This window comes from Malania oleifera, chromosome 5 (assembly GCF_029873635.1).
Source record: "Malania oleifera isolate guangnan ecotype guangnan chromosome 5, ASM2987363v1, whole genome shotgun sequence".
In the NCBI taxonomy this organism is placed as follows: Eukaryota; Viridiplantae; Streptophyta; class Magnoliopsida; order Santalales; family Ximeniaceae; genus Malania; species Malania oleifera.
The window spans coordinates 81,497,588-81,522,757 of NC_080421.1; the positions used below are offsets into that span (position 1 = coordinate 81,497,588).

General features: G+C 35.1%; 2 protein-coding genes across 3 annotated transcripts; one reads left to right on the top strand and one right to left on the bottom strand.

Moving 5' to 3' along the window:
- Positions 1-2,272: 2,272 nt before the first annotated feature.
- LOC131155419 (uncharacterized) lies at positions 2,273-16,543 on the bottom strand. 2 transcript variants are annotated; one of them, XM_058108542.1, is made up of 9 exons: positions 15,912-16,543; positions 15,063-15,212; positions 7,964-8,122; positions 7,468-7,593; positions 7,269-7,346; positions 5,382-5,498; positions 4,190-4,471; positions 3,507-4,009; positions 2,273-3,062 (listed from the first exon to the last, which is right to left on the bottom strand). In XM_058108542.1, the coding sequence occupies exons 1-9, from the start codon at positions 16,429-16,431 to the stop codon at positions 2,457-2,459; spliced, it is 2,541 nt and encodes an 846-aa protein (XP_057964525.1). In that variant the 5' UTR covers positions 16,432-16,543; the 3' UTR covers positions 2,273-2,456. The 2 variants fall into 2 exon arrangements, with proteins under 2 accessions (XP_057964525.1, XP_057964524.1); XM_058108541.1 differs by having other exon boundaries at positions 4,190-4,480.
- Positions 16,544-22,342: 5,799 nt separating this feature from the next.
- On the top strand, positions 22,343-23,248 carry LOC131156021 (uncharacterized). The gene is made up of 2 exons (XM_058109474.1): positions 22,343-22,512; positions 22,663-23,248. Exons 1-2 carry the CDS (start codon positions 22,343-22,345, stop codon positions 23,246-23,248), a joined length of 756 nt encoding a protein of 251 aa, XP_057965457.1.
- The last annotated feature ends 1,922 nt before the right edge of the window (positions 23,249-25,170 follow it).

A 25,170-nucleotide genomic window follows, 5' to 3' on the forward strand; every position in this document is an offset into this window, starting at 1 on the left:
CAGAGTTAAGTCCCGCCTATGGGCTGCACAATCCTGTCATGAGGGGTTAAATCATGACATACGAATTTCTAGGGTAGTTTTCACAGTTATTTATATATGTATAGATTTACAGGATCACAACAGATATATTATAATACTGGCAGTATAATTAAATAGAATATTAAAATACTATAGATGTATTTTAAGTCACATAAGTGTGAGTTACACAGTATTATATTTTATATGATATCTTAGTTCAATTATTTATAAGTAAATTATTTATATAAACTTAGTTGCCACACACTAGTAATAGCATATTTCGTCTTACTGAGCGTTGTCTCATCCTAATAACTTAACATTTTTCAGGTGATCTAGTTAGGCGAGTAGATCAGACTCATAGGTAGAAAGGACGTTTATACTACCCTGTCTATAGGGTAAGTGTTATCAGGGGATTGTATTTTGAGTAGCATTTAGGAGTTTTTGGGTAAACGATGCTGGAATGACAAAATCATGTATGTATGTTTTGTGGGAATACTGGATTCTTGTATTGTAAATATAGATGTATAACTTTATGTTTTCCACTGCATATGTATGTTATTTTGTGAACAAGAATTTTATTAGTGCCCACCTTGGGCCTGAGATGTTATAGCAGATATTATAGGGGTAACAAAGTATATTATTTTGCAGTATATTAAAAAAAAATGCTATGAATTTTCAGGTCATCACAGTTTGGGGTGAAAAAGTGGTTTCTCGCAATAGATTGAGCGGAAAAACTGGGTTTTAGTGACGAAAATATTAGTGACTCTTTGAATTTCGTCACTAAAAGTGCAGTATTAGTGATGGTGATCAAAATCATTACTAATTACGTACATGCATGCATGCATATTAACTAATTTGTGTAATCAAATTGAACTAATTGTGTACACTCATACTTGCATAATTACATACATATTTAAATCGAGGTGTCCATAATTACAAAATTATATATAAATTTTTGAATTATAGTACTGATTACGTAATTAATTATATAGTTTAGTTTCAATATATTTATATTTCTATATAATTATGAAAATATCTTAACCAAATTAATTATGTAGTTACGTAACTGTGTAATTTATAATTTATAGCACACATGCATGCATGCATATTAATTTGTTTGCATAACTGAACTAAATCAAACAACTGTGTACACTCATATAATTGCATAATACCTACATATTCAAATCGAAAATTATGCAGATGCATGTGTGCATACTAGTTGCCTGGTATAACCAGATCAAACCAATTACGCACATTCATAATTGTGCAATCACATATATATTTTCGGATCAAGATGTCTATAATTACAATATTATGTACATTAATTTTTGAATAACAATAGATTAAGTGATTATGTAGTTTAATTTCAATTGATAGGTGTAGCTGATGGTATAATTGCATACCTACATAATTACAAACATAGTTAAATTGAAATAATTACGTAATTACATACACACATGCATATTAATTGGTTTGGACGAACCAAATCAATTACGTAATTACATAAATATTCAAAGCAAGTCCATAATTACAATACATATATACATAGATATACATAATCATAGTATGGTTTAAATACAACACATTTAATATTAATATTATAATTAATTAGGTTAAAAATTAAAATGAATTGAAGAGTTAAGCGAGTAAACACATTTCTACTCATTTAATTTTGGGGTCTAAATGGGTCACCCATTTATAATCCATATAATTACATGGGCATATTCTAAACCATTTATTAATAGTGGATATGGGTGCGGTATGGGTATATGTTGCAATTTCCGCCACTACTATATGCAAAATAGGCTTGTAGGAGGGCCAATATTTGCCTTCCCATAACTGTACTCACAAACTCCACCTTGGTTACATATATCAAGACTACTGGTTCTTAAACCTAAGGTTAGCTTGGGGATTAAAAAACTAGTAAAAGTCAAGTGATCTAGTCACCCTTATGATTATAACAAATTAGTGGTGACTTAATTGAATACTCCAAACTCATAATCTCATGTCATACTTGGTCAAACGCATTTCAACTTGAGGCGAGTTGGGCTAACAACGGTTTGAGATGCATTAATAGAGATGATTTCTTAAAGATGTACATTAACGAACTCTCACTAATGACATATTTGGCGAATTGCTAGCTTCCTTGGACAAACCATTCCTCCATCATTAATTACTTATTTTAGATACGATTTGGCCATGATACACATTTAGTTTCATATTCTCATTGGTCAAAATAAATGCACAAATATGAACAAACATGAATATAGATAATTAAGGGATTAATTTGATGATGCTACATCAAAAGTGCATGGTGAAAATAAGAGAAATTCTTATCCCTCAACTTTAATTAATATAATGAAACGACATCACAAAAGACATAACAAACACACCCCAAAAAAAAGCAAAAAAGAAAAATGTATTAAGAAGCTACAAGGCTAAAGGATAGTTTTGTAGCTTCGTTGTGGGACTGGTTTAAGGATAGCCCATAATAGATCGAAGTACAAAGGAAACTGTGCCATGGCAAAAAATGTAATTGGTAAGCAAGTCACTCCATAGATTGGAATTGCAGCATACCGAAGCTCATCTCTGAGCACAAAGAAATGGCCGGCGCAGAAACACAGCAAAATGGCACCGATGGATATGAAAAGCGACGTCAAGCCCAACAAAAGCTTTATGGGCAAGTTTCTACCAAAATCTTTCTCCTGGTGCCGAGATGTTAGAATGGCAAGGAACATGATCACTGAGGTCACCGAAAAGGAGAGAGCGATCAGAGAAGAGATTGCAAAGACATTGAATGCAGGCTGGTGTTCCAGCGTTGGTTTGCCATTGTCTGAGTTGCCACCTGGTACAGTCGCTGATGTCGCAAAGGCAACAGTGGCTATGAGAGCCGACACGACAGAGCACGACTCGGAGGTGCTGTTTAGCCACTCACCGCCCTTTTGGACAAGGTCTTTGTGCGACTCTATGAAGATGTCCTTTGGGGTCTTCCCGCGCTTGTTGTAGCGAGCAAAGAAGTGTAGGGGCATAGAGTCTTTAACATACTGCACAGAAGATTATGAGGTACATTTCATGTGCCTTTTTTATAGCTATGTTTTTTTTTCCAAACACTAATAATAACTCCAAATGCTCTATTGCGTACTACTTTGGATGCTCAAATAGTTTTATACGTAATTCACAACACTAATACGTATTAAACAATGTGGGGTTATTTTAATATCACGTCTCAATAGCTCAAGCATGCAAAAAATGATTACTATACACCAAATACGGCTAAGGGGTGGTATAGGTCTAGTGAATCTCACCTAGACTCGTATGGATGTGGGGTCCACCCATGTGCCTATTTAGAATGCTAAACATTGGCTCTAGTTAGTACTAGTAGATAAACATCTTACGGTATGTATGGTGCTTATTTAGATGAACACAAGGGCAGAGGCCACATAACCAAATTACACCAAATAGATAGAGAAAAGATCTCATAGGTATACCTTGAACCACTTGATTTCCCATTGCAACTGTAAGGCTACTCCAGGAATGTTCCAAGGTTGATAGTCCCTAAGAATTGCTGCAAGATGCAAAGCGCTATTCCCTTCATTATCTACCTGAGCAAATATTGTATCTTTTGGGATATTTTTGTTCATCAGAAGAACATACACGTGAGGTTGTCTATGCTCAACTGCCAAGTGCACCATATTCTTCTTGTCGCTATTTATGTCGTGGATTGCCACTGGGAATTGCTTAAGAATTCCCTCCACTATTTCTGTTATTCCATTCTTTGCTGCAACCAAAATAGGTGTCTCCTTTTTTGACATCTCTTGGATTTCTTTCTCTTGGGCTAAGAGGACTATGCTGTTTTTTGAGTTATTGATATCATGGATGGCCACCGGAAATATTTCTTGAATTTTCTCCACCATATTGCCGGAAACATCCTTTGTTGCAATTAGTATGTTCTTTTCCTTTTTCTTCTCTTGGCTAGTTTTCGTATTCTCCACTACACAAGCAAGGAAAATATTCAATTTTTACAAGAAAAATACATAGAGATATTAAATGGTGAAATTTAGGAAATATAATTCATTGTCTATTTCATGTTATGAATAAAAAAAAAAAAATTTGTATTGTTATTTCGTTTGTGATGAGTATATTTTCTTTTATAGACAAGATAGAGACTTACCTTCTTCATTCTTTCCATCTTTCTTGTCACCAGTTCCTTCCTTTCTAGCGCTGTTTTCGACAGAACTTTCTTGACCGGGAAATTGCCTCATGTTGCCGAATTTCGTCACCTTTTCTCTCATTTCATCAAAAGCACTAATTTCATTAAACTTGGATGGAAATGATAGACCAGGATTTGAACCAGCATCGTCATACTCATATAGTGAAGTGTGAAAAAGCAGTTTGTCCAATACTTGAATAGACCATATGTGCTTCTCCTTTTTCACTCTAAGCTTCCTTATTCCTTTAGATCCTTAAGAAAATATTTTATTTTATCAATTCATTAAATTCATTACAACGACAAAAAAAAAAAAAAAATCACCACAAGAATTTAAGACAAGTGACAACACATATTTGAATTTGATTTTTTAATTTTTTTTCAATATTTTTTTTCAATCAACTCAATTGACATGATAAAGTCGAACATAACAACAATGTGGAGTAGGGACATCATGATGTGAAATTACTTACAACAACACATCCTCTTCTACTATGAAAGCATTTTTTACGAGGCAACACTCAGTATTTTAGGGATTTGCAACCCCAATAGACACATGAGTGACCATGTGGCTCTCACATGTAGAGTCTACTCTTGTACCTACTTAGGAGAGTGAGCACAATATAAACTTTTTATATTAGTGTGCGTTGTATTTTAGTTAATTAGAGATCCCCATTGGTCCTACGTTACACAATGGGAGGTAGCCATCTCCCACTCATATCTCTTTTTACTCTTTCTAGAAGTCACAAGCTTTAAGCAATATGATGTCCCTTATGGGTGATACTCTTTTACTTCGAAACATATTATGTGTTTGTTTCTTAGTGGAAGAAGATATGCAAAAGTTTGGCGTTATTTACCATTTGATTGTGTTAAGGAAAAATTGATATAGTTTATGAAAATTGGTGGCTTAGTTGAAAATTAATATAATTAAATTGAAGGAAATTAAAAGTCTAAATTTAAGAGAATACTTTTACCTAGCAGAGGGAAGACTTTAGTCAGGTGCATAATCTAATATACTTTTCTTGTCGTTAAGACCTTAAATTTGAATATGTGTAAAAATATAAATGAAGTGCCTAAAATCCATGCTTGCATAACCCTAGAGATATATATAAAAAAATAGATCAGAGCTTGATATATTTATCCCATGCTGCCTTACCTAGTCCAAGTATAACGAGCATTGACTTGTATATAATCTTGATGAACTCAAAGCAAATCTCATAGTTGGGTGGAAGTGGACCACTATATTTTTTGGCTCCATTACTCGGTCGGTTTCCTAAGCAAGAGGAATTCGGATCAGGTATAACAATTTAATTTCAAATAAAATAAACTTTAACAGACATCGATTAATCAATATTATCAAATTACATGCAAACTAGACATAATTTCATCTTATTCATATCAAAATTAATTATTAAATTTATATCATGCATTCGAAACCCGACTCCCACGATAATAATTCGAATGATTAAATACGTCTAGTTTTTGCACTAAAAAGGATTTTACTGTCTATGTTTTTGCTTAATTTTTTTCTTTTTAAATTTAAAGATTTTATACCTATGTTAAATTTAATAGATGCAATTAAATCAAATGTGAGTCAGCCTTGGTTTACAATTTATAATTTTATAGCATATCAAAGTTTTCAAATGCATCTTCTTTATTGTTTCCATCGATTTTGAAGTATAGAAGCTCTATTTTGAAAATTTTCAGTTCTAACCTTAGAAAGTAAGAAGAATTTGAGATGGGATTGAGTTATGCAATCCACACACTTGATGCACTAATACATATAAATGCTTTATGACTCTTGAAACATGAACACCCTAACCATTTTAATGAGGGGTGTTTTACAGATAAAATTTTAAATATCCTTTTGATTATATATATAGAAGCGTGATATGCTTCTCTACATAGAATTCTTTCTCTGAGGCAATGCGTGTACAGATCTCAAATAACTAAGACTAGGAGGATATTTCCACTTTTCTAGTTACAACTTAGGCATTTGATTTATAGTATCTTATGATCTTTAGATATTATTTTAACAAAAATTCAAGTTCGCCAACATATATAGTACAATATAATAATATAGGCATTTAAAAATTTCAAGCGTTATTTTGAGAGGAAGACCTCTTTGTAATGTTAAATGATATGATGTGTGTTGCAATAAGGTTTAAAAGATCTTCCTCTCATAGAACTCTTCAATAAGCAATCAATTACTAGGCATTTCTTGCTTTCAATTAGGCATCAAAATCTCAATATTCTCCTCTCTCTCTCTCTCTCTCTCTCTCTCTCTCTCTCTCTCTCTCTCTCTCTCTCTCTCTCTCTCTCTCTCTCTCTCAACAAAGCACAAAGCAGCAAATTTGCTTACAAAATATAGAGGACATGCTTCTCCACATGAATATGTTTAATAAACTTGTTAGCTCTTGAAATAAATTGATTTTAGAAACTATAAAAAATGGTGACAAAGAGGAATAGATCATTATTTCTTAAGTTACATTATATCACTTAAACCCTCCTCATTTGTGTGAAAGTGAGTGTGTGTGCGTGTGTGTGTCTATTTAATTTCTTAAAAATTATATATATATATATATATATATATATCTAATTTGTAAATAATTTTTTTGTTGGTTCCATTAAGCATTATATACAAACATTACGCGACTAGAAATACAAATTGCATTTCTATGCATAGCCAAAAAAGAAAAAAAAAATATTATTAGAATTATTTGATCTATATTTTATTTTTAATTTTTTTTTTTTACTTTATACTTCATTTTTATGATATAATTAATTCAACTTGTTCATTTATAAACCATGCGCAAATAACATATCAAATTTACAATAGTTTCAAATATCAAATTGATGTATTTATCGCTATGACTAATAAACCTGATAAGAGTTGGTTATTATACCAATTGAAGATCCTAACTTGATATATAAATTATCATTGTAGAAGAAAAATTAGGGTTTGTTATTGGCAAAATATAGTTTTATTTTTCAAATATAAAGATGATTACAAAATTTAGATAAAAGTGGATAGAAAATTTACCTTCATGTTGACCAGGATTTTCTTGTCCTTCCTTTTGTCTTTCTCTAGGATCCTCCATATCCACATGCCCACTAGAATCTAATGTTTTTCAAAGTATGAGGGTCAAAGCATGGAATAAAATTATTTTTCCATTTATGGGAAGGAAGGTTTGTCAGTTTAACTCATGCAATAAGATGAAGAAATGGTTTCTTTCACTTACCAGATGATACTCTAATGGCATTTTGTAATAGTTGGATGCAGTTGTTCCATGTTGAGTAGTTCTTTTGACTCTTGGGGTTCTTTGGCTCTTCACCACTTTTTTGGGCACCAGCCGTGCAAATTTTACCTAAGAAATTGGCAATCAGGTAAATGATTTCATCAAATTTTGCAAATGTGAGTAGGTTTTGTAAGATGAAATTGTTGGGTCAAAGACTCAACATCGTATATTAACTAATTAATGTTTCAATAAGTAAATTAAAATTTCGTTTACCTTATTATGTTTGGGAGAGACCTTAGATTTAGATTTGTGTAAATGTGAACAAAATGTAATGCAAATTTGTGTTGAATTTCATCTAAATCTACTAAAATTCAAAATTTAAGGGCTAAATGGTCTTCATTATTGGAAGCATTAAGACATTTGAGAACTCTATAAGATTTGTTTGATGCATATTTGGACAATGTGTTATAATGTAAAAAAAAATATTCGGTTGACCAACCTGAATATTTAATTATATGCCAAAGCAATTTACTAAAGCTAAAGCACGTTTCATAATTATCTGGAAGGCTGGGGCCGCTGGGCTTTGGCGGTTTTGTTAGCTTTTCCAAAGCTTTCAGATTCGGGGGAGGCGTTTCCTTGAGATCTTCAACTAATATACCTGAAAATTAAAAATGGGTAGATATAATTATAATTAATATTATAATAATGAAAGTGACTTACTTCTAGTTGCTATACTCTTTTTGCTATATATATATATACATATATATATATATATATATATATATAATAAAAGAATAAAGCAACTAGAAGTAATATATATATACTACTTGAAAAAGTGAAAATCCAATTTCTTTAATGGCCAATTGTAAACAAACTTTGTGTGACGATATTGTCAGACTTTTTAAAGTATATATATAAATCAAACTCTTTTTAAGTGTTTTAACATTAGTATACTGTCGTTAAAAAAGTGGTTTTTTTTTTTCCTTTAAAGGAGGACCAAGTAGAGGAATGAACACATTTGACAATAGTGCATGTTACTAGTTTATTTATTTATTTATTTATTTGATAATTGGTGCGCCACTTTGGACACTATGGTGCAATACCAAATCCAGGGGTGAAAGTCACCTACCCATTGATAAACTTTTCAAAGACAAGAGTTTGTCAAACTTAAAAAGCTTCTCTTTGGGTCCAAAATGGGTCCTCATGATGAGTCTAAACAATTTGTACACTTTTCGAAGCCCCAACGGCGGGAACAAGGGAGTTTCGGCACTAGTTAAATGCAAATATAATTAATTTGTGAGTAGATGTGTTTTTATTTGCTTTCATATATGTATATAACATCCAACCAATTACACTAATGAACCCACATAAAATATTGCAACACTTGTACCAGAGAATTGCCAGCACTTCTAGATTTCTAATATTACATGCATTTGTAATTTTTTTTTAAAAAAAAAAAAAAAACAATATTGAACACATCTTAATTTTTTAAAAAAAATTTTTAGGGGCTCCCATTTTTTTTTCCCTTTCAAAAAATCCAAACGGTTGTAATTGAAAATATCCATATTAGAGGTTTTGGATTTAATTTTGGAGCAAGTGTGAAAGGGTATGAGAAATGGACTGTCTCTTATTGTCGAATCTAGGCCTAATGGGCCAATAAAAAGCTCAAAGAAATTAGAATATCTGTGTTATTTTAAATAATGTTATCTTATATTCCCAGTTTGATGAGCATACTACACAAAAATATTCCTTTGAGAGAGTGAATATATTTTTCTTTCGTAAAATTCCTAAAGCACTAGTTAATCATATTTTTTAGGTGTAAAAAAACTTATTAATTGATCATTAAGTAAACAAAAGAATTAAATTATAAAGTGGTATTTTAAGTTAAAATACAATCCACCAATCTTACAAATGATTTGTAGAATGGAATGAGGTAGAAATGAAATGGAATGAAAATTTTAATATGAAGAAAGAGAAAAAAATCAAGTGACAAATTCGATTCCTTTCTACCTAGTTGTTGGGCCCACATAAGAGAAAAAAAAAAAAGAGGAAGCCCATGTGTCTAAAAGCCCATTAGGGCAGATTAAAGGAGGCAGTCGTGTGTTCTCCTTTGGTGAGCTGCGCCACAAAAGAAAAAAAAAGGGGAGAGGGGGGGAACAATTGTTGATGCTGTGTGTGTTGGAAAGAACACTCACGATTATCTTCATTAACTAGACGATCGGAAGGTCTTTTGTAATCTAATTTTACTAAAATTTGGAGAACACATTCAGGATTTGTCAACCTTAGAATACTAACTGTAACTGCGTTCGGGTGACTTCTTTCGCTCATTCTTATTTTATCACGATTATTTTGAGAATCTTTTTTGCTCTAAGTTTGTGAGCATTTTTTGGTGATTGTACTGTTCTAAATTTTGCCTCTATTATAGTGGATATTTTATTTGATCTCATAGGCCCCGTGGTTTTTACCCTTCACATTGGAGCGATTTTTCATGTTAAAAATTGTGGTGTTCCTATTGTGGTGTGTGATTTCTTATTATTGTTAGTTGGTTATTTTTTCTTGTTACAGATTTAATTTTTGGGAAAGATTTATCCGCTGTGCTAGTTGTCTTGTTACTTTCCTAACAAGTGGTATCAGAGTTTGGTTCATATAAAATATGGAAGACAACGTAGGTACTTTGTGCAAGCTTACATAACATCAAATTATTCAATTTGGAAACCAAAGATGGAGGATATTCTTTATTGTAAGGATTTATTTGATCTGATTGACTTGGGTAGCAATAAGCCGAAAAAACAAACTAAAGTTGACTGAAAGAAAATGCATAGGAAAGCATTTCGAAAAATCAGATAGTGGGTGGATAATAGTGTTTTTCATCATGTGGCTCAAGAGACAGATGCCTAAATACTTTAGAAGAAGTTGGAGAGTCTTTATGAGAGAAAGACTACTCACAACAAAGCTTTTTGCAATTAGAAAGCTTGTAAATTTGAAGCTTAGAGAAGGAAAATATGTTACTGAGCATTTGAGCAATTTCTAGAATTTGGTAAACTAATTAACCAACATGAAGATAATTTTAGATGATGAACTACAAACTTTGTTGTTATTAAGTTTTTTATCAGATAGTTGGGAGACTCTTGTAGTATCTCTTAGCAACTTAGCCCCAAACGGTGTGTTGATCCCATCGTTTGTTAAAGATAGCTTGTTTAATGAAGAGACCAGAAGGAAGGAAATAGGTACAGATAATACCTAGGTACTTGTTACAGAAGATTGAGGGAGAAGCAAATACAAAAATGAAAGGGGTAGAAGTAAAAATAGAAGTAAGTCAAGGTCAAGATTTAAAATTTTTGAGTGTCATTATTGTGGTAAAAATGGTCATATCAAGAAGTACTGTTACAAGTCGATGAGAGAAAATAAAAGTAACAGTGACAAGTAAGAAAAGAAGGATAAGGACAATAATAATCTTGTTGCCACAACTGTTGGAGATGATTTGGTTCTTACTTATGATGATAATGTAATTAGTATTGCCTGTAATGAAATTAGTTGGGTGGTCTTTTCTTGTGACATTAAGGAAGGATTTCTTCAGTTCATATACTTCTGTTGACTTTGGAGTTTTGAAGATGAGAAACGATGTTGTGGTATTGATAATTGGCATTGGAATTGTTTGCTTAAAGACCAATAATGAAGCAGAATTGGTACTTAATAATGTCAGGCATGTTCCTAGTGTTCGTATGCTTTTGATCTCTACTGGAAGACTTCATGATGATGGATATTGTAACTTCTATGGTAATGGACAATGGAGACTAACCAGAGGAAATTTAATTGTCGCCTAAGGTAACAAATTTTCTAATTTATATTTTATGAATGCTTCTATTTACTTGAATTCTGTGAATGCAGTTGATAACAATATCACATTAGAGTTATGGCACAAGCAACTTAGTCACATAAGTAAGAATAAAGGACTCGTCTGTTAGGCCAAGAAGAATTTTCTATCAGACTTAAATGCTGCAAAACTAAAAAGATGTGTTCACAGTTTGGTTAGGAAGCAAAAAAGGGTTTCATTTAAGAGTCATCCTCTTTCTATAAAAACAGAGTTACTTTAGTTGATTCATTCATATATTTGTTGCCTAATGAAGGTAAGGACACTTCGTGGTGTACTTTATTTTGTTACTTTTATTGATGATCATGCAAGAAAACTTTGCGTTTATGTTTTGAAATCCAAAGATCAGGTGCTTATATGTTTAAATATTTCCAGGCTCTCGTTGAGACAAAAACAAGAAAGAAGATAAAATGTATTCACACTGATAATAGTGGCGAGTATTGTGGTCCATTTGATGTGTACTATAGACAGCAGGGCATCCGACATCAGAAAACACATCCTAAGAGTCCTCAGTTGAATGGTTTGGCAGAAAGGATGAACATAACACTAGTAGCGAGAGTCAGATGTTTGCTTTCAAAAACAAAAATACCTAGATCATTTTGGGGATAAGGCATTATATACTGTTGTTCATGTAATTAACTTGTCTCCTATTATTGCACTGCAGACTAATGTCCCTAATAGAATCTGGTATGGGAAGGATGTTTCCTATGACCATCTACATGTGTTTGGCTACAAAACCTTTGTTCATGTGCCTAAAGATGAAAGGTCTAAGTTAGATGACAAGGTAAGACATAAAATTTTTATTGGGTATGGTCAGGATGAGTTTGGCTACAAGTTTTATGATCCAATGGAAAAAAAACTTGTGAGAAGTTGTGATGTAGTCTTCATAGAGGATCAAACCATTGAAGACATTGACAAGACAGAAAAATCTCAATTTCAGGATAGTGATGGCTCAGTTGACTTGGATCCTATTCATTTTGAAAATTTTCTTGATACTGTTGAGATTGGCAATCAACACAGATATTTAGAATGATCAGGTGGTGGAAGATCACGAAACTATTGATGAGGAAGATACTTCGACTATTGAACCACCTACAACGTCACTCAGAATGTCTACCAAAGATCAACAGCCCTGCATGAGATATCCTATGGATGAGTATGTTCTTCTAACAGATGAGGAAGAACTAGAGTTTTATGAAGAAGCCATTGAAAGTGAGCAGAAGAAATAATGATTTAGTGCAATGGAATATGAAATGAAATCTCTACATAACAACCACTCTTTTGAGCTGGTAAAATTACCTAAAGGTAAGAGAGTTTTGAAAAATCAGTGGGTCTATAGATTAAAACAGGAAGAGAATTCTTCACTCCCACGGTACAAAAATAGATTAGTTGTCAAAGGCTTCAGTCAAAAAAAGGAGATTGATTTTGAGGATATTTTCTCACCAGTAGTGAAATGTCGTCAATCCGTGTTGTTTTGGGCTTAGCTTCTAGTCTTGATTGGGAGGTTGAGAAGATGGATGTGAAAACTACTTTCCTCTATGGCAATCTCAAGGAATAAATTTATATAAACCAACCTGAGGGTTTTGTGGTGAAAGGTAAGGAGAATTATGTTTTTAGATTAAAGAAGAGCTTGTATTGAAACAAGCTCCTAGACAGTGGTAAAAAAAGTTTGAGTCTATCATGGTACAACACGGCTACAGGAAGACGACTTTAGACCATTGTGTATTTGTTCAAAAATTCTCTAATGATGATTTCATTATTTTGTGCTTTATGTTGATGACATGCTCATTATTGGTCACAATGCTTCTAGAATTGACAGGTTAAAACACGTGTTGAGCAAGTCTTTTTTCATGAAAGACTTGAGACCATGGAAACAGATTCTTGGCATAAGGATCTCACGTGACAGAAGTGCTAAGAAGTTATGGTTATCTCAGGAAAAGTATATTGAGAAGGTACTTCAATGGTTTCACATAGAGAAAGCCAAAGTGGTAAGTACTCCTCTTGCTACATATTTCAAGTTAAGTAATAAACAGTCTCCTTCTAATGATGAAGAAAAGAGAGGCATGGAAAGTGTTCCATATGCATCTGTAGTTGGTAGCTTAATGTATGTCATGGTTTGCATAAGGACAGATTTAGCTCATGTAGTTGGTGTAGTTAGTAGATTTTTCTATAATCTAGGTAGAGAGCATTGAAATGTTGTGAAATGGATTATGAGGTATCTCCGTGGTACAACTGATTTGAAACTCTATTTTGGTTATGAAAAACCTATCTGATTAGCTATACAGATTCAGATATAGCTGGAGATTTAGACTCGAGGAAATCTACTTCAAGTTATTTGATTACCTTTGCAGGGGGGGCTGTGTTTTGGCAATCCAGGTTGCAGAAATGTGATGCTTTGTCCACTATAGAAGTTGAGTTTATTGCAGCTACTAAGGCATGTAAAGAGTTATTGTGGATGAAGAAATTGGTTCGTGAACTTGGATTCACTTAGAAGAGGTATGTGTTATTTTGTGATAACCAAAGTGCTATTCATCTCAATAAAAATTCAATCTTTCATGGCAAATCAAAGCATATTGATGTGAGATATCATTGGATTCGAGATGTTTTGGATTCTAAGTTACTTGAACTTGAGAAGATCCACACTGATAAGAATGCTGCTAATATAATGACAAAGGTGGTGCCTCGTGCGAAGCTTGAATTGTGTGTCAAGACAGCCGGTATCAAAATTGTTTGATATATGTAGCCACTTTAAAAAAAATAAAAATTAAGAACTAAAATTAACTTGCAAGCAACAAGCAGCTACATGTGCAAGCAAATTCCACATTAATATGGTAACATAACAACTAATTATATGTGCAAACACTTTATGTTAATTTTAGAAAATGAATGAAATAAAAAATTGATTGGAAAGTATGAAGAAAATCAAATGCATTCTCCTCCATTTCATTCCATTCTCACATACCAATAGTTAATATGAACATTATTTCTAAATATATAGAAATAGAAAGCATTCCTATCACAAATTTTGGATATAGAAGATTTATCATGGGTGTGTATCTATATATATAGCCTAACTTAATATTTAGTATGCTGGAATAAAGTGGAATGAAATGAGATCGGAGTATAATAGAATAAAAAATCATATGGTGAATTTAAAAAATTATAATGACACATTCTATTTCATTTTATTGCATTGCTTCATACAAAATAAATTGTAAGTTTGTCTTGAAAAAACAGTTGAATTAAAATTTGTTGGAAATGCAGACAAATGGTATTTAAATTTTTTAAAAATTGGACAAAACTCAATCCAAATCAAAAGAACTAAAAACATGTTCCATATGTAGATTGAATGCAATTGTGTCGTTTTGTTAGGACAACACAAATTGAACTCTTTTCTTGTATGCTTTTCTTTTTTATAAAAATGCATTTGAGTTTTGTCACAAGTCCTGCAAGATTGGGTTTTATTTCTTGTTTTACTAAGCAAATACTTGAAAAGAGAAATGAGACAAAAAAAAAAAAAAAAAAACAAGAAAATTAAGGTAGAACACAAGCAAGAAATTAAAGAACTTTTTTACAAAAAAGAAAAAAAAAAAAAAAAAACTAAATTACATTGCTAATATTCCATGTCACATGCCATACTAGCTAGTTGTGTGAATGAATTGTATTTGTGGCTCTAATAGTAAACTTAACTTAAACTCAATCATTAATTAAAGAGAAAGATTCTTACAGTGATAGATGATTTTGTCACTCCGGCTGAGGTGACTGCCACTTCTAAAAGCAGAAGGCTTACAAGCCAAGATATGAAGAGGAGAAAGTCCTAGCTCATTGTTATAATTAGCAAGCTCCGGATACAGATGAATTATTTGAAATGCCAAATCTGTCAACCATGCATATTGTTAATAAAAATATTATAGGTTATCTTCTTATCAGTTGAATATTGAAAAACGCATGCTTATGAATGCAGACAGATTAAAAATATTTGTTAAAAGAAAACATGTTTTCTATTTTGAGAAATCATAAATCATAGGGTCATTAATTTGGTATCGCCCTAAAATATTATCCGATTGAAAATAAAAAATAATTTAAAATAAAAATTTTAAAATTAGCAATTTATAAGGTTAATATTCTAGCAAACAAAATAATTACTGTAATTTTTTATTATATATTTTTAAACGAACTTTTCAGTGATCTAAGAACAATTCTATTGTCTAGCAATTAAAAATGATAGAAAATTTTTTTAAATGTGTTTTATTATATTTTTTAATAGATATATTTATTTTCTTTATATTTAAAATTCATATAATGGTTCTTCTTCTTTTTTTTTTTTATAAGTGTATGTGCAATAGTTTAATCTATGCAAGTTAAATTCAATGGGGACGTTGAAGCATTGCAAAAGGTGTAGTGCGGGGCCCGTGTGATATAGCATTTCTATTGTCAAACAAAGTTTGCTGCTATCTCATGGATTGGTGATAGTAAGGGCGGCCTACGTATATTAGCATTACTCTTTTAGAGTTCTGTTAATAATTAATTAATGGGGAGTAGAACTAAAAGCAGTAATTAACCCAACTTCACGTACCAAAGTATTCTCCAGCGATGGCGCAGTGGAGAATGTTATCACCGTCACCCTTCCTGGAATACTCGAGTCCACTACTGCGCTTGCCTTCGTCGCCGCCTCCAATTAAGGAATGGAGGCAGAGGAAAGCATCTTTCTTACCATGGAGGGCTGCCAGGAAGAACGGCGTTTCATTGTCGATGTTCCGCTCGCCCACCAGCTTGAGGTTTTTCTTTGCGATGCCGAAACACATGGCGACGTTGCCCATGGTGGCCGCCAAGTGTAGTGCGGTGTTCCCTAGGTTGTTCTTCACACTCAAGGCATCCGGCGAGGAATAATTCACCAGTTTCTGCACGATTTCTTCTCGGCCGTCCGACACCGCTATGTGGAGGGCGGTGTCGCCGGTGCGGGTGATCTTTTCCCCGCGAGCCGTCGGCTTTTTACTGTATATATCCTCCACTTCATCCCATTTCCCTTCCATGGCGGTTTTGAACAGCTCTTTCTTAGTGATCTCCATGTCGGAAGAGGTGGATGCCGGATCCATCAACTTGCGGACTATTAGTGACTATTTAAAAATTGTCACAAAGAATAAACAAAATGATAACTAATATTTAGTATTGAAGGTTTTGAGACTGTAAGTATCCCAATTCCTGATGGATCTTAATCTATATCAGCCAATGCAATTTATAGGCAGCCGGCCGCGCGAACAGTATTGCTGTTTTACACTTTTTTGATTCTTGTCTGCATACTCAAATATTTATTTACACTTTTTTTGATTCGTATATGAATTTTGCAGTTTTTAATTATGAAAGGCGAACATTAATTTGCGTATGGAGTGGGAAAAGTGGAAGATGCTATGCTCGCTTGTCTGGTCAGCTTCGTCTTGTGTTATAAATTTAGCTTCCTTCAGCCTTTTGCGTGGATTAGTTCCGATTGAATGAATGAACCTATTAGAAATTGAAGTAATCATACAGATCTGGTACTACAAGGACAGTGAACTGATAAGTTAGTTTCTTAGCTTCGACTGAGTTGGTAGGTATTTCTTTAGTGAAGGTCTTCTGCAACAAGGGAATTGAATAGGAAAAGATACTTCTCTCATTTATATATACACACTTACAAATTATAATGAGCATCTTTCTAGCAGTGGGCTTGAGTATGGTCTGTACTAACTCATAATTTGCATACGTGCACCCGCAAAAACCAGGATTTTGAATAGTCAAATATATATATATATATATATATATATATATATATATTAAAAAAATTTTAATAATGTTTTTAAATTAAATTAAATTAAAATTTTTGCTTTTAAAATTTAACAGACAGTTTTCAAATGTCAATTTGTGTTTATTAGGGGACAATTGATTGCCTGGGGTGTTACACGGCTAGCAACCTATAAGGGCATTGATTTAAGACATAAGAAATGTTGAAGATTAAAACTAAACTTGACAATGACAGCAAAATTTGACAGCGGTAGCTCCACCAACGCCAGCCCACTGTTGTTGAATTACAGTGGAGAGTCGGCCACCAATTTCACCAACCAGCCCACCATTGTTGATTATACTAATATAGCAATTGCTATAAATAGATGTGTGTGTGTGCGTGTGTGTGTAATGTAATCTGTGGTGTAGAAAGGGTGAATAATCAGTGAGAAGAGAGTTTGTGTATTTAGAATTCCTTTATAATATATATATATATATATTTTCAGATTGAAATCAATTGAGTGTGTTTGTGTGTAATTCTCACTAACTTTCAATCACAATTAGTGATTGAGTGAGTCCCCTCCACCCATTAGTGGTATCAGAGCGCACGGGTTTGCTAAAATTCGCCAAATAGAAGCGAACAAAGAGAAATTAAAATTTTCTCCCAGATTTGAAGTTGCTTAAAATTCAAAATTGAGTATACCATTGTGAAATTCGCATTGAGATGAGTCCAGAGGTGAAAACCACGCTTCAAATAGAGCCCGAGAGCCCCCACATGTGCTCTCACGTGCCCACAGACGAAGCAACGTCCTCCATACATGCCACATGCACTAGCGAGGATACTAACCACCGACGCCACACCCCTCACGCACCCACATGCATCTTCTTCACCCATTTAGTGAGATTTGACCCAAACACCCGATCCGCGATCCGGCCCAACAACCAACAACCCGGAACCGGGCTCGCTTGGATGACCCGACTCGGCTGACCGACCTGTGTCTAGTCGCCGACATGCGACACGCGCAGAATCCGCCACATGTTTTAACGGTAATATCTAACGCACTTTATCTCCATTAAGAAAAATCGATCTAAGTCAAACCGGTCAAAAATTGTTTTTTAGTTGGTTCAATACTATTTTGACTAGTTCTTTGCAATCCAAAATTGGTTCCTAAAGTTTTTCGACCTTCTCAACACATTGGTGGCTTTAGATTTTCCAAAATCTATCTCTATCACTCTGGATTTTTTTTCAATATATATATATATATATATTAAATTTAATGGCTAACGGTACTACACAAGCTGTTATTCCAAAGTTGACACGAGAGAACTATGACCACTAGTCTATTTAAATGAGAGCCCTTCTTGGTGCTCAGGATGTCATGGACATCATTGAACATGGGTATAGAGAAAGCCTATCAAAAGAAGCCGATGCAGCTATGTCCGATGGTCAAAGAATGACCTTGCGAGCTGATCAAAAGAAGGATTGTAAGGCGAAATCCATAATCTACCAAGGCCTTGATGAGGCCACGTTGGAAATCATTGCCTCTCCAAAACATCCAAAGAAGTTTGGGACCCTCTCCATCGAACACACAAAGGTGCAATAAAGTGAAGAAAATTCATTTTCAAACATTGTGAGGTGATTTCGAATCTTCAATAATGAAATCTACTGAAACTATCGCTGTAATACATGAGTTATGGTAGTATCCAATCAATTGAGAAGAAATGGAGAGACTCTTAACAACGAGAGAATTTGTGAGAAAATGTTGTGATTTTTGGATCCAAGTTTTAATTATATAGTTGTGATCATGGAAGAAACAAAAAATCTAGAAACCTTGTCCGTAGAACAACTTATGGGCTAACTCCAAGACCATGAGCAAAAGGTCAGTAGAAGGAGTGAAGATAAAGTACTAGAACAAGCCCTTCAAACGAAGTTGTCTCTCACTACAGATAGATACGACAAAGGGGGGACGTCATAACGAGGAAAAGGACGAGGTTGAGGATCTCGTGAAAAAAATTTTGAAAATTTTGAATCTAGAGAAGGCGGTAGAGGATGAATAGGTCCCACTAGAGAAGGATGCAATTATCAAAACTATGTCCTATGAGGCACATGACAAGGAAGAAGAGGGGCATACAATAACCTCCCGAATGTAGACATGAGAAACATTTAGTGCTACAACAACCACAAGTATGAACACTACAGTAATGAGTGCAGAGGTAATCCCAAAAATCATGAAGTAAATGAAAATGCTAACTTTGCAAAAAGGAGAAAGCCAAAGGAGAATTGTTGATGCTGATGGCACACAATTCAACCCACCAGAACTAAAATGTTTGGTACCATGATTCTGGAACCAACAATATCATGACTGGTAGAAAGAACCTATTTAATGAACTTAATGAGAAAGTTCAGGGAGAGATATCATTTGTTTGATCTTTCTAAAGTCCCAATTTCAGGAAGGGGACATGTCTTAATCAAGAGGAAGGATGGAGACCATGCTTTTATCTCCAACCTATACTATGTGCCAGTCATTAAGACTAATATACTTAATCTCAGACACGTTGTGGAGAAGGGCTACCGAATTAGCCTTAAAGATAAGTAGATGGTGATAACAGACGCTCGAGGTAAACTCGTTACTGGAGTACTAATGGAAAAGAATTGAATGTTTCCACTCGCCATTCAACATGATACGCCAAGATTTTTTAAGCGCTATCATCAAAGATTGGCTATGGCATCTTAGGTACGGACATATGAATTTTGAAAGTTTGAAACAGTTGGGAAGCAAGAAGATGGTGACAGGCTTACCCGGTAGTGATCCGAAGAATTTAAGTATTTAAATAATAAAGAGGGAAAAAGAAAATGGAAATTTAAAGGGGGAGAGCATACTTCATGTTCGTCGACAACGTCGCGTATAAGGCTCGTTGACAAAGGTGCGCTTCGTTGACAAGAAGATATCGAGAGGATTTTGGTGATTCTGAATTTCGTCGACGAGGAGAGAGTTTGTCGATGAGTTGTGTTCATGACCTCGTCGACGAGGTGATGTGGCTTGTCGACGAAGGCTAGTGTATAAGTATGCTAAAAACAGATTTTTCAGCAGAAATTACGCGAGAAACTCCTTCTCTCTAGATTTTCATCCTTCCTTCCTTCTCTCTAAAATCTCGGGTGAAATTCTCAGCGGTTCGATGATCCGAAGCCACCACGACACTCCTGGAGAAGTTCTCTGCATATCTACCGAAGTAGATAGTCAGTGGGGCTGAGTTGGAAACCATCCCAAATCCAGGGTAAGACTTTCTACTCAGTATTTGACTTTTTGACACTTGTAGAATGCATAGTACGCGTAGAAATACTAATGTTTAGTTCTGGGAGATGTTGTTTTCAAGGTGTTGACCGGGGAACCCAGCGGGTGTTGAGTGGATCGTTTAAGGGGCTTTTTCAAGAATCAAGTAAGGGGATAAACTAAGCTAGTAATTTTATGAAAATGTATGTATAATTTTACAATATTTGGTTTCAAGAAACTGAATATATATGTATATTTTATCTTGGGAAATACTGTGATAAATGATGATGTGTTTAAATATACCTAATACCCATTCTGTATGGCATGAAAAAGATTTATTATGAAATACTATTTTCTGATAAAATGTAGAGTTTTACAATGGAAAAACGGGCATACGAGCTGAGAATATTTCCATATGGTATGCCAGTGTACGGGCCGAGCTATTGATATGATATGCCGGTGTATGGGCCGAGCTATTAATGTTATTAAGCCAGCGTACGGGCCGAGCCTCTTATTTGTTATGTGATGCAGCGTACGGGCCGTGATTGATAAAATATGAAATTTTGGCGGACGGACCGATGATTTTTCACTTTGTATATGAAATGTGATATGATGATAGTGAGTTGATAATTATTACTATGGAATAATAATGTATCACAGTTTAGAATATGATATATGTTATCAGAACCTGGTTGACTTGGTTTAGGCTTACACTAGACATAGTACCGTAGCTATGTGGTCACGATTATTGTGATATTTGTATTATCGCTGTCGTATGGGGCAGCGTGAGGATGGATAGTCAATGTGGTTATTGAAGTGTTGGCGCCCAGGTGTACGGACCAGTATGACAAACCCATCGTACTTACAGACATTTACTTTGACTTGGTAGTGATCGGTTAGCCATTGTCAGGTCTCGCCTTCAGGCCATACAACCCAGTCATATGGGGGTAATACATGACATTAGCCAGCTAACCAATCAGGGTTGTTTTCGTGTTATTATCATTATAAGAGATGGATTATGTTATGGAAACTCAGTATATTCTACTATGTTTTGATTATGCATGTTTTTCAGTTATGATACAGTCAGTTTTACTAAATATATTTATGTATCATTTTACATATAACACAGAAATATTCATATTACCACACACTGGTATTAGTTTATTTTCCTTACTGAGAGGTTTCTCACCCTAAATTATCTGAACATTTCAAGAGCCCTAGATAGGAGAGCGGATAAAGCTCCATTGAGATAGTTTCACCTGATCTGGCCTTTTCAAAGGGTAAGTCTTGTTTATAGGGTTAGCTAGATTTTATGGGAAACGACCCTATGACCGGTTTGTGGATGCTTTGGGATTTGTATTATGGATATAGAAAACTTTGATTTTTGTATTTAATGATATTACAGGATGTATTTGATTATATGTTTTCGTGTTGCTTAGGCTTCCCTATTGTGTTATGTTGTATCCCTGCTACCCACAGGTATAGGTCAATTATGATCTGTTGAATTTGTCATGTTGGTTTTATTATATTATCGAAAAAATGTATGGAAATTAAGCAGGTCATTATAGTTTGGTATCAAAGCCTAGGTTGCTAGGTTCTATAGACTTTAGAGTGCAGCAGGATACGCTACCAGAGTATAGGAAAATTATTTAAAGGTTGTTCTACAGTCTAGAGGCAGGACTTCCGTGATAGTTTCTGTGTTTTTCCTAGGGTGATGATTTCAGGAAAACTACAATAAGCTATAGTCGGGTTGTGTTCCTAGAATGTAGAAGTGGATTTAGAAATAGGATGGGGTTATTAAGATAAGGGACTATGTTAGGTGAGTGAAATATGGGAATAGGTATCTAAATCATGTTTATTGTTTTTTAGGATGGACCCTGGAGAAGGTAGTGCCCATGCGCGTGGTAGTGATGGAGCAGGGCCCTCGACTGTAGGCGGGGCTAATTCTGACACAGTTTTACGTAGTGTGGCTTAGTAGGTTATGACTGAGATCGCTAGGAGCTCTAGAGAGCAGGGAGGTCTGTTTGCAGGGCATAGTTGCACAATTGAGAAGTTTAATAAGATGAATCCTCTAGCATTTTCAGGGGGAGTCGATCCTGCAGTTGCTGAAAATTGGATGCAAGAGACTGAGAAAGATTTGGAAGTGCTACAGTGTGTGGAGGAACAGATGGTCTTCTTTGCCACCTATAAACTGACGGGGGAGGCCGAGAGAAGGTGGACTGCTGTGAGGCTTCTGGAGCAGCAGAGGACGATGTCGATAGCTATAACTTGGGACCAATTTAAAGATTTATTCTTTGACAGGTATTTCCCAGCCACTGTTAGGGAAGTTAAAGTGAAAAGGTTCCTAAACCTGAAACAGAATTTGCTGTCAGTACAACAGTATGCGGCACGGTTTATAGAGCTCTCACGATTTTCTCCGTATATTGTTCCTAATGAAATTAAGAAGGCGAGACAGATTGAGAGATGTTTGAGGCAAGGTATATTCAAGCAGGTTGTAGTGCTGAAGATACAGGACTTTGCTGAGTTGGTCGATAGAGGAGCTTTGGTTGAGATTAGAGAGCGTATGGACGCAGAGGAGCAAGAACAGAAGAAGAGATCTGTGTCATCTGGCTTTCAGCAGGGTTTTAGGCAGGGTTTGTGGAGGAGAGGAAACTACGGTAGAGGACAGAGGCAGGTGGTTGGGGATTATAAGGTGCAGGCGATGCAGAATCCTCATGTCTGTCAGACTTGTGGGAGGAGGCATTGGGGAGAGTGTCGACTGGGACGAGCTGTCTACTATCGCTGCGGTAGACATGGGCATTTAATGTGTGATTGCCCTACACCACCATATGTTGCTTCAGCTCCTAGATCATATCAAGGAGGCTATCAAGCACCACGTGGAGGCTAGCAGAGGAATACAGCTCAGCCAAAGTTTTTACTTTGACGTCGGGTGATACTGAGACAGCCGGTGACATGGTGACAAGTATGGTTAGCATGCTTTCCTTTAAAGTTATTGCATTATTTGATTCTGGGGGTACGCATTCGTTTGTATCCTTGGAGTGCATTAGATTATGTGGGGCAGAAACACAATTATTAGATACGAGGTTGTTGGTATCTACACTGACCGGGTCAGTGGTAAGGTGTAATAGGGTGCTCCGAAACTTTCTAATTGATATCCAAGGGAAGATTTTGTATGCTGATTTGATAGTACTGGACATGCACTGGTTTGATGTCATATTCGGCATGGACTGGATAGTAGGTAATTTTGTAAGTATTGATTGCCATTCACGAGAAGTAATAATTAGACCTCTAGGAAAACCAAAATTTAAGTTTGTAGGGTCGCGAGTTCAATCCCTACCTCAGTTAGTTTTAGCTATTCAGGCGAGGAGACTACTACTGAGTGATTGCCAGGGATTCGTGGCCTTTGTGAAGGAAATGTAAGAAAATGATTTAAAGCTTGCTAGTATGCCAGTAGTAAAGGAATTTACAAATATTTTTCTAGATGAGTTACCGGGCTTGCCACCCGATCGGGAGATAGATTTCCCTATAGATCTACTTCTAGGTACAATGCTGATTTCTAATGCATCTTATCGAATGACGCCAGTAGAGTTGGCTGAATTGAACACTTAGTTCTAGGATTTGCCTGATAATGGCTTCATACGATGCAGTGTATCTCCCTGAGGAGCTCTAGTACTATTTGTGAAGAAGAAAGACGGGTTAATGAGGATGTGTATAGATTATAGAGAGCTTAATAAGGTGACCATCAAGAACAAGTATCCTTTACCTCGTATAAATGATTTATTCAACCAGCTCCAGGGTACACGAGTTTATTCCAAGATTGACCTCAGACCAGGCTATCATTAGGTGAAAGTGAAAGTAGAAGACATTTCAAAGACAGCTTTCAGGACCAGGTATCGGCCTTATGAGTTCCTTGTTATGCCGTTTGGTTTGACGAATGTTCCTGCGGTATTTATGGATTTTATGAATAGGATCTTTCACCAATATTTAGATCAGTTTGTGGTTTTTTTTATTGATGATGTACTGGTTTATTCGATGAGCTATAAGGAGCATAAGACACATTTAAGGCTGGTTCTACAGATACTCCAGGAAAAGAAGTTGCACGCAAAATTTAATAAATGTGCATTCTGACTCAATAAAGTTGTGTTTTTAGGGCATGTTATTTCAGGAGATGGTATTTCTATGGATCCCATTAAGATTGATGCAGTAGTGAATTGGATTAGACTAAAGAACGTCCAGGAGATCAGGAGAGTCTTGGGACTAGCCAGTTATTACTGTCGTTTTGTTGAGGGGTTCTCAGCGTTATCAGGGCCTCTGACACGACTGACTAGGAAAAATGTCAGATTTGAGTGGGATGATAGCTGTGAGCAGAGTTTGCAGGAGTTAAAACAGAGACTCATCGCGGCTCTAGTGTTGACAATCCCATCTGGGGGTAAGGGTTCTGTTATCTATAGTGATGCATCCTTGAAAGGACTTGAGTGTGTATTGATGCAACATGGTAAGGTGGTAGCATATGCATTTAGGTAGTTGAAAGAATATGAGAAGAACTACCCTACCCATGATCTTGAATTGGCTGCAGTAGTACACGCATTGAAAATTTGGAGGCATTGCCTGTATGGAGAACAGTGTGAAATCTTCTCCGATCACAAGATCTTAAAGTACTTTTTTCACTCAGAAGGAACTGAATATGAGGCAAAGAAGGTGGTGGGAACTTATTAAAGATTTTGACTGCACTATCAGTTACCACCTAGGGAAGGCGAACGTGGTAACTAATGCTTTGAGCAGGAAGTCTGTGGGACCAACATTAGAAGT

Excerpts from the sequence above, each read along its gene's own strand:
- LOC131156021 (XM_058109474.1), top strand. The coding sequence starts at position 22,343 with ATGACTGAGATCGCTAGGAGCTCTAGAGAGCAGGGAGGTCTGTTTGCA. Across the intron at positions 22,513-22,662 it reads AAAGATTTGGAAGTGCTACA|GTATTTCCCAGCCACTGTTA; the intron begins GTGTGTGGAGGA and ends ATTCTTTGACAG.
- LOC131155419 (XM_058108541.1), bottom strand. The coding sequence starts at position 16,431 with ATGGATCCGGCATCCACCTCTTCCGACATGGAGATCACTAAGAAAGAG. Across the intron at positions 4,481-5,381 it reads GCTCGTTATACTTGGACTAG|GATCTAAAGGAATAAGGAAG; the intron begins GTAAGGCAGCAT and ends TATTTTCTTAAG. Across the intron at positions 3,063-3,506 it reads GGGAAATCAAGTGGTTCAAG|TATGTTAAAGACTCTATGCC; the intron begins GTATACCTATGA and ends TCTTCTGTGCAG.